This window comes from Vicugna pacos, chromosome 12, assembly GCF_048564905.1.
Source record: "Vicugna pacos chromosome 12, VicPac4, whole genome shotgun sequence".
NCBI lineage: Eukaryota > Metazoa > Chordata > Mammalia > Artiodactyla > Camelidae > Vicugna > Vicugna pacos.
The window spans coordinates 20,064,579-20,081,163 of NC_132998.1; the positions used below are offsets into that span (position 1 = coordinate 20,064,579).

Genomic DNA, 16,585 nt, shown 5'->3' on the forward strand with positions numbered 1-16,585 from the left:
ACCTACAAAGGAGTTAGCACTGGTGTTGATTTAATTTGGAGAATATACAGTCATATCAGAAAATGAAAAAGTAGTATTAGGGTTCCCCCCCACCAAGCAGAATTCTAATTGTTAATCACTATCTTGGAGTCTTCCCCTGCTATATTCCAACATACAGACCACTAACACCACAAACAGTCATAAAATACCATTTTCATTGTATCACTTCTGAATTTGAATGACTTCTCAGTAACTAACAGATTGAAATTCCAACTTCTCTGTCTTTCCATCTCAGCATCAGGCAGAGAGACACACACAACACACACACACGTAAAAATTTTAAATATAAAAAGTCATCTCCAATTACTTATGTAATGTTTATTTTCTTCTTTGCACGTAAAAATTTTAAATATAAAAAGTCATCTCCAATTACTTATGTAATGTTTATTTTCTTCTTTGTTTTCCTCCATTTGAACTTTCTTTTATCCTTGTTTCCAATTTACCAAACCCTATCTAAAACTATCCTATGTTCTACTATTGTTTATAATATGTTTTTCAAATCACATGTTTTGGCCTCTGATCTTAAACATTTTCAAACTTAATGGCATATTCTACCCCTCCTCCCCCAATAAACTACAGATCTCTCAAAAAAAGACTAAATTTCAGTTATTTTGTACCCTCACCTGGCACAGAACGTGATGCACTGTATTCAATATATGTTTGCACAGGTGATCATTTTAGGCCTACATTTACAAATTCAAACCTCTCCCTCACCTAAATTGAAGCAAGATTTTATCTGTCTTTCTTATGACACTGGTTGCATTCTTCGATCTAAACAGTAAAAAGTCAATCTCATTCTAAATAGCATATTGTGGCCCAAAGACTGGTTACATCTTTATTTTCTACTTCCTCTCCCCTCTCATACCACCATCCTGTCTGAGATGGCTATGAATTTGGTGAAACAAGTCACTGATCAATAAACAGGAAAAATAAAAGAGAGAATCTTGTCCAAATTTTAAAAATCAGTGTTTTTATCTGTCCTCTCTCAAATTTACACATTAACCTGACTAGGAAAATACAGGGTCTCAGTGGTGACTTGTAAAAAATACAAAACAAAAATTAGAGTTCTAGGTCAATGTTCTACGTCCCAGACAAGGAATAAAAAAAAGTTTTAATTGGTAAGACTAACAAATTAATGATATTTTAATTTTGTCAAAAAAGGACTTAAAAGGGAAGGGGCACTTAAAAACAAAACAAAACAAAACAAAAAACCCAAGAAGAACTTTGGAAAAAAGGAAAGAACAGTAAATTGAAAAACTTGACATTATCACTGATTAGCAAGTTTCAGGGACAGTAGATTGGGAACTGCTATCACAGATATGTAAATTAGTTTCAGTTTAGATCAAATATCTTTACCCTAAAGGAGACTTTGTTTGAAATGAAATGTTATGACATCTTGCAAAGATGTCCACAAACCATAACACTAGACAAACCAAGTAAGTAATTTAAAATGGAAAACAAGGGAAGCTTACTTCTTCTCTAGCTCTTTCCCTCACACACACACAAATATTTTATGGATAACTGGCAGAGTCCCTAAACTGAAGAGCAGTTAAAAAGTCAAATGCCAAGCTTGTTTTACATCAGGAATAACTGTAAAGACCTTTGCAGTTGTAAAGATGCTCCAATCAAAGGTTTCTGCAATTAAACTTAATATATATCAGATTCCTATAATATACAAGAATACTCTGCTTCAGGTTAAGGTATACAGTCAGTTTGCTAAGACTTGCTATAGCCTGCTTTATCCGTTCCCTTGACAAAAATGTATGTTTTCCTGTCTAAATGCAGACCCATCTACTATTTGCCACTCCCTTTCAAGTTCTTTAATACCTCCCCATCCCAACCCATCCCTTCTAAGAAGCCTTGCTAAAATTTAGGTCTCCAATTTGATTAATTACTTATTTCTTTTCAGTATTTAAGAACTTTTATTTCATTGCTCCTCTGTGGTGTTTGTTCTGTGGAGTACTGCTATCTTTCAAGGCTTAACATAATTCCCTTTTTCTCGGTTCTCTAAATATCCACAGTCCTTTATTTACCCGCAGGCCACTTTCACAATCCTCGTATTTCTATTTAGCACAAGATTGTGGTTAAGCACACTGTGCCACTGATTAGCGAGGCGACCTTGAGCAAGTCACTTAACGTTAATGGTTTCCCCACCAGTAAAATGGGGAAAACATTTGTACATACCTCAAAGGATTCTAGTTAAGAGTAAATGAGCTAATATACAAAAAAGCACATAGAACAGTGGTTGCTACATATTAAGTGTATTTAACTATCTAATATTATAATCATTTACCTAATTCTAATCTTACTATTCTACCATATATTTTTGGGTGGGTGGGGAGCCAAAATTGTATCTTTTTCATTTCTGAATGTCCCCATACAGCTTAACAATGTCCTAAACAGGTAGGCATGAAAAAAACTATTTGTTGAATACTTAACACTGACTCTTCTGAGGGAGCAGTTGTTTCGAGGGAACTCTGTAAATGTTTTCAAAGTACTTCACTTCTCTATATTTTAAGTTCTTCACAGTTCCCAAAATTTTCAACCACAAAACAATCCTAATATAATATCAGAGGGGAATAAACAAGTACTCCAGAACACCCTGGGACAAGGTTTAAAATTTCTATTTTATAGTAGCTCCAATCAGTTGCCAGTGATTACCTAGCACTGTCTTGGATGAGGCCCTTTAGGGTCTCATGATCAGATACCATGATCAACTAATCTTTTCAACTGTAATACTAGAAAGTGAGATACTCAGTTTTTCATACCAATCTGGGGTTTGACACTTAAGGAGTTCCATCTCACCTACCCTCCCATCCCCCACCCAGTGTAAGAAAATTTATTTAAAATTGCATACTTTATCTTAAAACTTCACAAGAGTTTTGCATTTTACTCTATAATGTATCCGTGTTTGTTTAAATTTAAAATTATGTTTTCCTCTGATCTCTGAGGAAAACTGATGCTCCAAGATGTGTTACGTTTCTTTGAGGTTTCTTAAACCCCCGGTACCTAATACCTCCCGGTACAGCACTACTTCACTTTGAGAAGCATAATCCTCGACTACATGTTTCCTGCAGTATATTGGTTTTACATCCTCCCAATAGCAACTAAAATATTACTCTCTGAATAACCAGAAGTTTGAGGCATATGACAGAATAATAATAGCACCTACATTTTCATGCTTAAAATACAATACATTAAATGCTTAAGCATTTGTAAAATGATTTCATATCTCATTTAATATTCACATTTTAAAGAATATTATAACCATACATCAACTAAATCCTGTGACGCCTGTAAGTGAATTTTCACTTTTCTCCGAAGTATAAGTATGATGCTAAAATACTAGCCAGGAATAATTCAGATAAACTCTGAAATACGATGCTAATATATTCTTCAACAAGATAAATGCTCCTGAAGTTAATGAGCACAGTTACAACATTTGGTGAACACAAAACCTGTCTTTCCTCTTAGAAAATTCCTTAGAATTTTGAAGTTATATTTTAAACATATACCACTCTTCTAGGTCTACTTATGACAAAAATTGCATTTAATGTACAAAAACTGTAATCAAAGTTTCAATCAGAACAATTCTTTTCATCATGGAATTTGATCAAATGTAAATATAGGCCTACACGATTTCCATCCTAGTGGACTTCAAGGTCAATAGCAATGAATAGATCATATAAATCTAAACTGTCAACCTATTATGTTTTATGTGATTACTCCTAAATACAGAATATATTGTAAATTCTCTGTAAGTTGTTAAAATAAAAACTGTTTATTTGACTTCCCGTTAAAACAAACTATATTGGATTTTTATCGTTCATACTCCCCCATCCCCAATCAACGGATTTAAGGGCGGGGATTGGCCTCTTTCAAAATGCTTTGAGAATTCATGCAAAGATTATATATGGACCCAAAAGAAACTCCTCCTAAGAAAGGGGGGCTGAGCAGGAAGAAGGCAGAAGAGGGCACAGGTGCTCAGAGGCCTCAGGTGCTCAGATGCCTCATTACAGAAAGACGTGGGACATCTGGTGAGCAGAGAACCTGACCCAGAGCGGACCCCTCGCGTGAAGCTTTGGGGAGAAGCTGAGTTGCTTTTGGTTTAGGCATAGAGACATCGTGCTAGGGTATCCCAGATTCGATAACGATTAAAAGACCCACTCGGGGCAAGTTCTTTCCAGCTGAGACCGTGCACCCGCCTCGAGGGTCTAGGAAGGAGGCGCCATTTTGGAATGAACGGTTACATACAGTCTCAAGATCCAACGGCACAACTCACCGGGAACCACCGACCCAATTCATCTCCCCAAAACTTCGAAGCGAAACACCGTCGTCGGACAGCTAGTGCTCAGGCGTCTCCGCCTGGTGCGGAGCTACAGGCTCTCAAGCCTTAGCTGGCTCCTCTCCGGCTCTGGGCCTCCTGCCAAACACCCGACAGCCTCAGCGTCCTGGGCTGGCTCCTCCCGGCCTCCCGGCAGCCTCTGCGTCCTGGGCTGGCTGCTCCCGGCCTCCCGGCAGCCTCTGCGGTTTCTGTGGAGTATCCGTCCTGATAGGACTGCAAAGGAAGCGGGAAGGTGATTAGCGCGCCTCAAGGAGGAAGAACACGGCAGTTTTAACTACTCAGGCAAGGTACACCTAAGTAAATGAACTATCGGACTAGGGCCACTGGGTTAGCGTTTCAAACCACCCACACCATAATTTTATTTAGTTCTGTGTTGGCCTCAGCCTCCTTTTTCAGGTCAGAGACCAGACTTGGTGGAGAAAAAGAAGGCAAGGGCAGTTATAAATCCATAACCCTAAAGCTGTATTTCCATTCTCACTTACTGCTCTGTATTCAGATCCTTAAAGTATCTTTCACGTGTAGTTTTAAAATTGAGTAAACAGTTGTTTGATAGAAACATTTCACCATAGTAATTGACTATTCTGTACATTTTGTGAGTTTCTGAGAGAGTCTGAGCAAAACTTATTTAGCTGTAAAGGTCCAAAGACTTTAAACTCCTTACTGAAAAAAATGTCAAAACAAAAACTGGATTTTGCTGTTCATTTCTGTGTTACGTTGGTATAGCCTCACAAGACATTTATCTTACAAACTGTTCTATGATATTTTTGGCTAGAAACTACGAATCTCTTGTCCCAAACAAATACACAAAGTACTCCCCACCCACCCCACCCCCCAATTGTCATGATTATTTTCTAGATTTTAACCTGGGGAATATCTCATATTTTCAAATATAATACATTTTCTGTTAAATCGTTAGGAAATAGTACCTAAAATAGGATTATGTCCCAGAGTAGACATCTTGTTTAATCACATAAATACTGATTTTTAAAACAAAAATTCAGTAAAGTACATCTATCATTGGTTTGAATTAGACCACTTATTAGGTAATTTGTAACAAATGAAAGGTTGACCTACGATCTCATCTTCAGTGTTATGTTATGCCTCACATGAATAAGGCTAGCGTGACCATAGATAATGGGGCAAATATTGTGCTATTTTAGGGCCAAAGGGTAATTAGGTAATCTCTTGGGTCAGGAAACACTTCAAGAAAGAAATACAGCACAGATAAACTATTACTTAAAATTTGGTGAAAAGGAAATCCATCCAAAATTATAAACTTTAATTTCTGTCTATTACCAAAATTATTTACTTTCTTGATTTACTATCTAAACACACAGCACATATATTATCTACATTATATACATTGTTTTAACTAATATACTGGTATATTTAGATCTCTTTATTGTAAAAAATTACTTCTGATGTTTTACAGTTTATAAAACACATAGTTTTTCTAATATATGTATATTCTTTATAATATATGTAAAATTTATTTAATTCTGCTCTTCCATGGACATAGGCAGTGTCTACTCTGATATGGACATTGAGAGTATCACACATGAGAACAGAGTAATGTAATAATGATTGCTAATTTTTAATTTTTATTTTTTAGTATCTTTTTTCTAAAATTAGTTCTCCTCTCTTAAGAAAATTTTAATACTTTCCCATATAAATGAATGTAAAGTTGAGCAACTTGGATTATGTTTACTATAGTAAGCAGTGATTTTTCTTCTACCTTATTTTTCTGTAGTTTGAAATTCAAACTAAGTTAACATTCTCTTTGCTTTAATTGCATCATGCTCATAAAAAAAAAAGAAACAAGTATCTTGATATTTCTTAGTTTCTTATTTAAATGGCATTTATTTCTAACTAGAATTATCTATCTGGTTTTCTGTCATCTCAGAGAATTCGTCCTCTGCCTTTCCTGAAGGCTTGAGCCTAGGCTCAGATGCTTGGACCTATCTTGAGTGAAATATGGGAGTGAAATATAAGTGGTTATTGTTAGGTCTGTGCTTTAGTAGCTCAACAGCAAATCAAATCTTGTATTGACCTTTTCCCCAGTTCTAGTAACTAGACTTCACCCTTCCTTGAACAACATTTCTGTGTAACCAAACTTCTATCTTGATTATTTTCTTTAAACCCAGTTCCTCATTCTAACAAGTCTTTCATTCCAGGCATTAAAAGCTTTTTCCTGTACCCCAGCTTCATTATTAGTTGGTAAACTGACCTACCTACAACTGAGTGTGTATTTAGGTCTCTAACATCCTTTGCTTCTAGATTTCCCACTGCCCTGCTCCTCCCTTGATCTTTTTGTCCTGTGCCAGTGATGCAAGCCACTTGCTTCAACTGCCAGCTGCTTTCTGACCCATGAATTTGTGCACCACGTTTTGCATGCTGAACGTCCTCCCATCACACCCAGTTAAGTTTACCCTGGCTCTCCACATGTCCTATCGAAATCAAGAGCTGTGACATAAAGAATTAACATTTATCAATGTAAGGCAGCCTTATTTTGACACATAAGAAGCAATGAGATTTGGAATGAAAACATTTGAAAATAACCCCTATGACACCATGATCTCTGTGAACAGACTTAGAAAGTCTTAATGGAATGACAGATTGTGCTACTAACATGGCCAGCTATCAAAGAGTCTCGCATGAAGTTGCCATTCATGTATTAGTAAATCTACTGAGTTGAATGCAAACAAATGATTCTTGGTATTCATATAGGTACCTGGGAATGGAGGAATTTTAAAAGTTTAAGAATATGGTTACTTATAAAAGTGAGGGTAGTCCTTTATTCACAGTAAACTGAATAATGAAGAGCATTCAATACTGAGACAGGTTTTACATTCCAGCACAGGGTTTGGCAAGCTTCTGTAGAGGGCCAGATATTAAATATTTTAGGCTCTATTTCATCTACCCAATTCTGCCATTGTGGTTTAAAAGCCATAGACAGTAAGTAAATAAATAGGTGTGACTATGTTCAAATAAAACTTTATTTATAAATGCTGAAATTAAAACTTCATATAATTTTCACATGTTGCAAAACATTATTCTTTTGATGTATTTTCAGCCATTTTTAAAATGTAAAGCTATTCTTACATTTAAAGGACTATATAAAAATAGATGGTGGGACAGATGTGGCCCATTGGTTTGGCTGTAATGTGCCAACCTCTGTCCTAGTTTAATGCGTGTTTTCCCTGGCTCCCAGTTGACTAGAAGTGTGTGTATGTTGTGTGAGGGGAATGGGGGTGGAGAAACGTTTTGTATATTTGAGAATAACTCATCCTTGCCTAAAAACATGCCCTTTACATTTTTTAAAACATGCAAAATTTTGCTTAAGTCCATTAGGGATGTAGAGAATTTTTTTTAAAGCTTTTGATTTTTATCAAATAACCGAAATGGAAATGGGAAGTAGTAGATTATCTCTAAACCTGAAACAAAACAAACAAAACAAAAGCTTGCAAAAGGCAAGGAACTCTCGCAAAATCAAGTAAGAGCCTGGAGAAGCTATTACTGCAGTTTAACGCCAGTTTGACTCCCAAATGGTTAACTTTTGATTTTAAAGTCACAGACCTCCAAGTAATGACTATCTAAAAGACACAAGCAGGTATAAGTGAAACACTGCTCTCATTTATTTAATAGTCACCTTGTAAATAAATCACCAGTGCATCAGATTTCCATTGCTAAAAATAGCATTTATGAGGCTGCAAGATTTTCATTATAAAAACAAGTAAACATTGGAATGGAGGCATAGCAAAGAATTATTTTCAGTTATACAGAAGAATTCTCTCCTACTTATTTACAAAAAGATACCCTCAATACAACTTGTCTGATAGGTTCTGGAACTTCACGTGAAATCACAGACAGAAGGGGAAAAAATTAAAATACGAGAGGAGGGAGTACTGTAAAATAGATTCAAGAGTTTGATATTTTGTTTTATCCGGGCCCCCCACCCCCTACCCCAACTTGTCACTTTCTTCTCACTCCCTTTCAGATTCGTTCCGACCCTTTTCATATTTATTTTATGTTGATCCTCTCGTTCCTCCTCCCTCATCTCCCCAGTTCCGTCTCCCTCATCTCATTTTAAAGCTCTTGGAACTTTCCCTTTCATTTTGCTCTTCCCTCTTCCCCTGTGGTATTTACTAAAACCTTAGAAAAGTGACGTATTTTCTGAAACTTCTGTGGTTTGCGAGTGACGCTGAGCATGCTCAGTCGCTAGGGCAGGTTTTGTCGCCAGCCCTGATACGACCTCTCCAAAAATAGACATTTAACTCTCTGAACTGTTTAAGGATGTAATTCGTTTTGCTCTCTCCTCATTTTCAAGGTTCAGAGGAAAGCAGCGAGGATTCCAAGGGTCCCATCGCCCTCACAGCCAATGAGGGGCCTGAGAGGGAGGAGCCTGGGGCTGCTTGGTGCAGCCTGAGCTTCTGAGGGAATCATCCCCAGTAGATGCAGTGGAGACCGAGCTCTCCACGGCTGTCACAGCAAAACAAAATTTAAAAAAAAAAAAATACAATACAAAACAAAACAAAACAAAAACAGAAGAGGAGAAACGCTGCAGATTATGAAACGCTGTAGAACTTTCTGAAACACTTGCTGGGGATTCCCGTGAAGCATGTTCTTTTAAAACCGATTCTTTTTGAAGCCGGTTTGGGTAACTGGGAAAATGATACATATGCTAAATGCAGCAGCTGATCGAGTGAAATGGACCAGATCGAGGGCTGCTAAAAGGGCTGTCTGCCTGGTGGCCGCAGCATATGCTCTGAAAACCCTCTATCCCACCATTGGCAAGCGTTTAAAACAGTCTGGCCATGGGAAGAAAAAAGAAGCTTACCCGGCTGCAGAGAACAGAGAAATACTGCATTGCACCGAGGCCACTTGTAAAAAACCTTCGCCTGGAGTGGATGCAGATTTTTTCAAACAGCTGCTAGAACTTCGGAAAATTCTCTTTCCAAAACTTGTGACCACTGAAACAGGATGGCTATGCCTCCACTCGGTAGCTCTAATCTCAAGAACCTTTCTGTCTATCTATGTAGCTGGTCTCGATGGAAAAATCGTGAAAAGCATTGTGGAAAAGAAGCCTCGGACTTTCATCATCAAATTAATCAAGTGGCTTATGATTGCCATCCCTGCCACCTTTGTCAACAGTGCAATAAGGTACCTGGAGGGCAAACTGGCCTTGGCCTTCAGAACTCGCCTAGTAGACCACGCCTATGAAACCTATTTTACAAATCAGACTTATTATAAGGTGATCAATATGGACGGGAGGCTGGCAAACCCCGACCAGTCTCTTACTGAGGATATTATGATGTTCTCTCAGTCCGTGGCTCACTTGTATTCCAACCTAACCAAGCCTATTTTAGATGTAATCCTGACCTCCTATACGCTCATCCAGACTGCTACGTCCAGAGGAGCAAGCCCCACTGGGCCCACCTTATTAGCCGGGCTTGTGGTATATGCCACTGCTAAAGTGTTGAAGGCCTGTTCTCCCAAGTTTGGTAAATTGGTGGCTGAAGAAGCTCATAGAAAAGGCTATTTGCGGTATGTGCACTCCAGAATTATAGCCAATGTTGAAGAAATTGCCTTTTACAGAGGACATAAGGTAAGAAAGAAATTAAGGTGATGGGTGAAATGTGAGACTGTTCAAGCTGCCCCTGCAGTGCTAGATGTCATCTGTTGTACTGCTGATAGACCCGCTTCTTCAGCGTTTTAGATTCTTAGGACGTTTCAACCTGTGTTAAAATATATGCTTCATTACTCTTTTTAATCACAAGCTGTTAAAGAATTATACATAAAGTGCAAACTTTTCTAAAGTTTCACGAGAATGAAATGTTCAGCACTCTAAAAAATGCTACTTAGCCTCAGCTACCCAGATATGCTCAGAATTACCTCTGAATGCTTTTCTTAAAAACTTAAATCCTAACTTAGTAGATGGTTCTAGAACATTGGAAATAATGTATGTTTAGAAACTAGTAAACATATTTCCATTGAGATGCAAAATTTAGGGTGGTAATCTTTGTTTGTTTTTCAAGAGGAAAATTAAAAAAAAAAAAACATGCTTTTCATATGAAAAGCAAGTTTGACAGTTTTTCATGTCTGGTCCATGATGGAGTTCCTCAGTCCTAAGAAATGCAGGAGAGTTTGTTTTACAAATGGTATTTCCGTTAGTCTTAATGCTTAGCACCATATTTTGACACAAGTAAAGAAAGACAACAGTAAAATGAGATTTTTGTCTAGCTTTGAAGGAAAAGCTAAGATTAGAGAAGAAATGAGGAAGGAAAATGAGGAATTCCAGAATGTTATCTTTAAATATTAAAGATTTTCAATATTAAGCAGGTCCCTAAAATAGCCTAATTACATAAATTTGCAGTACATTAAAGAATATTAAATATGACAGAAATTTTTAAGGTGATGGATCTGAAATCTTAATACAAATGACTTGGCAAATGAAATAATAAGGTATTCTGAAGTTGAAAATGGTATCTTAATTATCAAGCAGAATATTTAATTTTTGAAACATCATCTATTATTAAAAAAATGTTATAGTAGTACCAATCTGAAGAAGCAAATTTAAAGCAAATTTAGGACTTTTATTTCCACTTGAAAATTGGCCTCACATGTTGCATTAATCATATTTATTTGTCATTCTTCTTGAATCATTGAACTCAGTGATGTGAATTATAGCCTGTTGTAGCCTTCTTGCATTTAAGACAAAATCTAGTAAATTAAATTAGTTCAAAATTGAGGAGTCTAATTACACATATACATGTCATATGTTTATTTTCAGGTATTTTGATGTGGTCAAGAAGGATAAGGTTCTAACACTATATCTCACAGAAAATCATTTAATTTTAACATCTTATAAGTTTGAAAACATAATTGTAAATCACATATATTTATATTTAACATTACATTTACTGAATATCAGATGTTTAAAAAATAATGCAGTTGTGATTAAAACTAAATAATGAGTAATTCTGACATTAATCTGTATTTATTGGTTGTTAGAATTATAGATAATAGTATACTCAGTTAAAACAAAATAATACGTAATCATCTTTAAAGAAAGTCCTCAAACATGCATTATTTATTTTTATAGCTCATGCTAGATTAATTCTTATCTCTTTTTCCCTCTATAGGTAGAAATGAAGCAACTCCAAAAAAGTTACAAAGCTTTAGCAGATCAGATGAACCTCATTTTATCCAAACGTTTGTGGTACATCATGTTAGAGCAGTTCTTGATGAAGTATGTTTGGAGCAGCAGTGGACTAATTATGGTGGCTGTGCCTATTATCACTGCAACTGGCTTTGCAGATGGTGGTAATGACATTTATGCTTCATCTCAAATATATGTTTCAGATTATTTCTCTTGAAGGTGTCACTGCTGGTCTTGTGTGAGTGAATTGTGTAGCCATCATTCTAAAGTCATTAATGGTCAGAAACAGTGGCAGACTTTGCAATATCCAATAACAAGACCAGCAATATGAAAGCAGGAAACAAGTGACTCAAAAGACCTTTCCAGTTCTGAGATATTTCAGAGACCTCTGATGCAGTGTTTTTTTGAAGCTGATCTTGAGCAATTTTAATTATACTGTCTAGTATAGAATGATTCTCTAGTTTACATTTAAACTCAACACAAATTAATACCTTCAAAAAGAGTACTTCTATTAGAAGTTCTCCCCATGTTGTAAATTTCAGTTTGGCACACAGCATGCATTTAGTCTATAAATATTCTACAACTGTGTCTGCCCTGATCTATGATTTAAAGAGTTGGTTGACTACATTAGGCAACCAAGAATATTGTTTCATGGAGTGCTTCATGCCATGGAACAAGGTCTCCTCCACTTGTGGGTAATATAGATAATCTCCCATGTAACACGAGTTGGTGGTATGGTGGAGATACAGGTTGTCAAATTCAAGCGTCTAATCCTATCACTGTCTTCAATGAATTTTACCAACATATTTCATCCTTTGGAATAACTAAGAAAGATAAGAGCAAGAAGGACTGTATTAAAATGTTGTGTAATACTTAAGATGGGAGCTCAGGTCTTAATTGGCAGGACAGAGGGGGATTAATTAAAAAGATGCATTTTCTTCTCTTCTTCCAAAATGAAACATTCCCCCTTCACTTTAAAAACCACTTGACTGAAATTGGCCTTAGTGTTGAAGGAGCTAGACAAAAACATGGGCTGTGTGGTGAGACAGAGCTTTGCTCATCTCTTGGCTTTCCCTCTTTCTACCTGTTTCTGCTTAGTCATGTTAATTAAACTCTCTAAATCTCAGTTTCCTCATCTGTAAAATGAGAACAGAAAGGCTACTTCAGAGCATTGTTTTGAGGATTTAGCCGAATAATGTTTATAAAATACAGAGCATGCTTTTGATATTCTTGATACATGGTGACAGTATTACCTAGAAAACAAAAGGCACCAATAAGAAAAATGTAACAGAATTCACACTATTTTACAGTTATTTTTGGTGTAGAATTAAGGATTAGTAGTTACTTGTTTGAAGTCATCCAACAAAAAACAAGTAAAAATTTACTTTAATATTTTAAAACAGTGCTTCAATGCTTTAACCAATTCTTACAAAAACACTTGTCAAATTTGTGTCATTCCTAACCTAAAATTGTTTGTGAACCAGAATTTGTCAATCCCTTGTGATAAGTGCTATACATATACCAAATATACTCTACAACTTAACTGTCTAACAGACAGTGTATTTAGACTACTAGGAAAACTGAATTTTTGTCTATTAATTTTATGTTTTCAAAATTTGTTTTAATCATTAAAAAAGTTTATATTGAAAAGGGTATTGTTAGTAATAGTATTTGAAACTTAATCCTTTCATAATGAAATAAAATAAATTACTTCTTAGGGGAAAAAAAGACACTTAAAATGTATCATCTTAAGGTTAGTTTTACTAAGAAATCTGACAAAATTTGTCAGATATTCATAGTGAATATCTATAAATTTATGGATATTTTAAAGGTTTTATGTAATATGTATATTAGAGACAACCCCAAAACAAAATTATGGTGTTGTTCTGTTAGTCCTTGGAAGAACTGGTCTTATTCGAAAACCCTGGAGCATTCAACATAGAACAGAGAAAATGCAGCTGTTAATGGTGACAGATTAACCCCACAGAGACCAATAAGAAGTAAACAATGTATGCAAAAAATCTAACAACCTTACTACTGTAGGTGATGTTATAAGATATTTAAAAATAAATCCTACAAATCCTGAAAATATATTCAATTAAAGAAACAAGATTAAAATTTTAGATTGAAATTATAATAATCATGTTGATGCAAGCAAAACTTAAAATACTACTTAAAGCTTCTTTTCAAAAGAAGAGTTTTTTAGGGAGAAAACAGTATAAGATTTTCCTAGAAGAATAAAATGAATTAAAATGATAAAATTATGAGAGTGTGCTTCACTATCTTCAGTAATTTCTAAGGTTTCTATATGTATGTATATGTTTGTATGTATTTATCTACTAAATACATTTGACTTACAATGACCCAACACATGAAAATATTCAGTTATTATTTTACTCAGACAAAATAATTACTTTTTTAAAGCAATGATATCTCTGAGGCTTTAGGTCTTGAAATTAAATACTATATCTTCTAATTTAGTCTTCAATCTTAATTTACACTTATGCCCTGAATTGTCTAATATATTAGAGATAAATTAAATGCATTATTCTATGTATTTAATGCGAAAAGATTAGAAAATGGGTAAATAAGAAAGGAATGGCAAAGAGAAAAGGGAGGAAAAAATAGAATAGGGGGGAAAGAAAGAGAAGAGAATAAAGGAAGAAGCACACCACTATTCATGTCTTGACCCTGCTCCTTAGCAGTTATCCATCCTTGAGAAAGTTACATAAACTTCATATGCCTCAGTTTTCCTATCTTAACTATGGGGATCATAGTATATTATCATATTATTGGGCAAATCATTTAACCTTTTTGTGCTTCAGTTTCTTCATTTCCAAAATGGGGGAAATTATAACAGGGTTGTTATAAGGATTTACGAAGATCACATGTGTGAAACATAGAACAATGCCTGCGTCATAGGAAATGCTCAGTAGATATTTGCTGACATGATTATTGTTGATAAAGGAACAAGGCATTTGAAAGTGATCAGGAAGTCAGAGGTAGAGATGAAGATAGGAGGAAAGCCTACATAATTTTTATTTTGAGAATGAAAAAATAGTTCTGTAGTAGATTTGTTATACCATCTATCTACAACTTTAAGTAAAATACTATGGTAAGGACAGGATTGCATTTATATTCAAGTTCACGTTACAAAACTGCATATGGAATCATGTTATTTCCACATCAGAAAAGGAGCTTACAAGTCATCCAGTCTGGAGCTCCAGATCTGCCTAAAGTCACAAAGATGGTTAGTGGAAGCACTAAGAATAGAAGACATTATGTAATTCCTTGTGCATTGCTTTTTTTCCTTCACCATGTTGTCCCCACATTAGCTATATTGAAATTTATTCTATAAGGGACTTAACTTAATTTGAGACCAAATAATCATGAAACCAAATACTTGAAAAAGAAGCATTGAAATAGTTAATTATATGTCATCTTTATTATTTTTAAAGGACATTACCTCTTTATTTGTGCTGTATTAAGAGAACGACTGAAATTATGTGAGGAAAACATTACCTGGAAGCTATGATCTCAATTGTTTAATGTTATAGGCCACTTTTCTTCCCTTTATATCAAGAGCAGTTTTTTGACAAGGCCAGGGAAAGCTACCTATAGGTCCCTCCTGCTAGACCTTATTGCAGACACCTAAAAAAAGTAGGAAGAGGGCAGTTAAGCTACTAGCACTGCTCAGTGTCCACATGTTAGTGACCTGCTAGTGTGAGGTGGCACATCAGAAGGAGCACCTGAGAGATATTACTCTTAGGAATAGAACTAAATTCTACCCATCACCCTAGTAACATGGATGATGATTTTATTCTCAAAATGTACCTCCATCAAAATTATTTCCACAGCTCCCACTGCATTAGTATGTCTCATACTCTAATGCCAAATTACTGAAATAAAATTTTATATTGTGGGTCAATTTGGTTATGATTACTGTCCTGTTGACCAATTATTGTAGCAGTAATTGTCAGTACATATCAAAGACATACTTTTAGTTGTAATTAGCTGTGCATGTAAGTAGGTACAATTTTAAAGTATAACACACATATTCACAAGGCACAAGCATTAGTGTCCCAATCAATGACTTGTCACAAAGTTAAAACATATGCATAATCACCACTCAGAAGAACTAGAACCTTACCTTCATCCTGAAAGCCCCATACCCCTTCCCAGTTTTATCCTCATCCTTAGCCCCTCCTCCCATTCCCACTTACTCCTGCCTCTGCCATGCCACAGCAAAGGTAATTATTTTACTAACCGTTCATTAGTATTTGCTGGTCTTTGAATCTTACATAAACAGTATATTCTAGTTGCTCTACATCTTTGTAGAGCTTATTTGTCTTTTTTTTTAAGATTCCACATATGAGTGATATAATATGGTATTTTTCTCTTTCTGGCTTACTTCACTTAGAATGACATTCTCCAGGGACATCTATGTTGCTGTAAATGGCATTATTTTATCATTTTTATGGCTGAGTAGTATTCCATTATATAAATACACCACAATTTCTTTATCTAGTCATCTGTTGAGGGACATTTAGGTTGTTTCCATGTCTTGGCTATTGTAAATAGTGCTGCTGTGAACATTGGGATGCATGTATCCTTCTGAATTAGGGTTCCCTCTGGATATATGCTCTAGAGTGGGACTGCTAGGTCATATGGTAAGTATATTTTTAGTCTTTTGAGGAATCGCCATACTGTTTTCCACAAAAACTGCATTCCCACCAGCAGTACGGGAGGGGTTCCCTTTTCTCCACACCCTCTCCAGCATTTATCATTTGTGGACTTTTGAATAATGGCCATTCTGACTGGTGTGAGGTGATACCTCATTGTAGTTTTGAGTTGCATTTCTCTGATAATTAGTAATACTGAGCATTTTTTCATGTGCCTATTGGTCATTCATACGTCTTCATTGGAGAATTGCTTGTTTAGGTCTTCTGCCCATTTTTGGATTGGTCTTTTTGCTTTTTTCTTACTAAGTTGTATGAGCTGTATATATATGCTGGAAATCAAGGCCTTGTCAGTTTCATCTT

General features: G+C 35.6%; 2 protein-coding genes across 6 annotated transcripts in view; one reads left to right on the forward strand and one right to left on the reverse strand.

The window, feature by feature from the left end:
* Positions 1-4,516, reverse strand: part of REDIC1 (regulator of DNA class I crossover intermediates 1) — a 54,514-nt gene extending 49,998 nt beyond the window's left edge. For 3 of the 4 annotated variants that reach the window (XM_072972993.1, XM_072972991.1, XM_072972990.1), the window contains exon 1: positions 4,322-4,516. In XM_072972993.1, the coding sequence (XP_072829094.1) occupies positions 4,322-4,344 (23 nt within the window). In that variant the 5' untranslated portion in view covers positions 4,345-4,516. The remainder of the gene's footprint in view (positions 1-4,321) is intronic. The other variant, XM_072972992.1, reaches the window with a different exon arrangement.
* ABCD2 (ATP binding cassette subfamily D member 2) overlaps positions 4,312-16,585 on the forward strand; it is a 60,564-nt gene continuing 48,290 nt past the window's right edge. For both annotated transcript variants that reach the window (XM_006202857.4, XM_072972989.1), the window contains exons 1-3: positions 4,312-4,671; positions 8,712-9,989; positions 11,527-11,707. In XM_006202857.4, the coding sequence (XP_006202919.1) occupies positions 9,054-9,989; positions 11,527-11,707 (1,117 nt within the window). In that variant the 5' untranslated portion in view covers positions 4,312-4,671; positions 8,712-9,053. The remainder of the gene's footprint in view (positions 4,672-8,711; positions 9,990-11,526; positions 11,708-16,585) is intronic.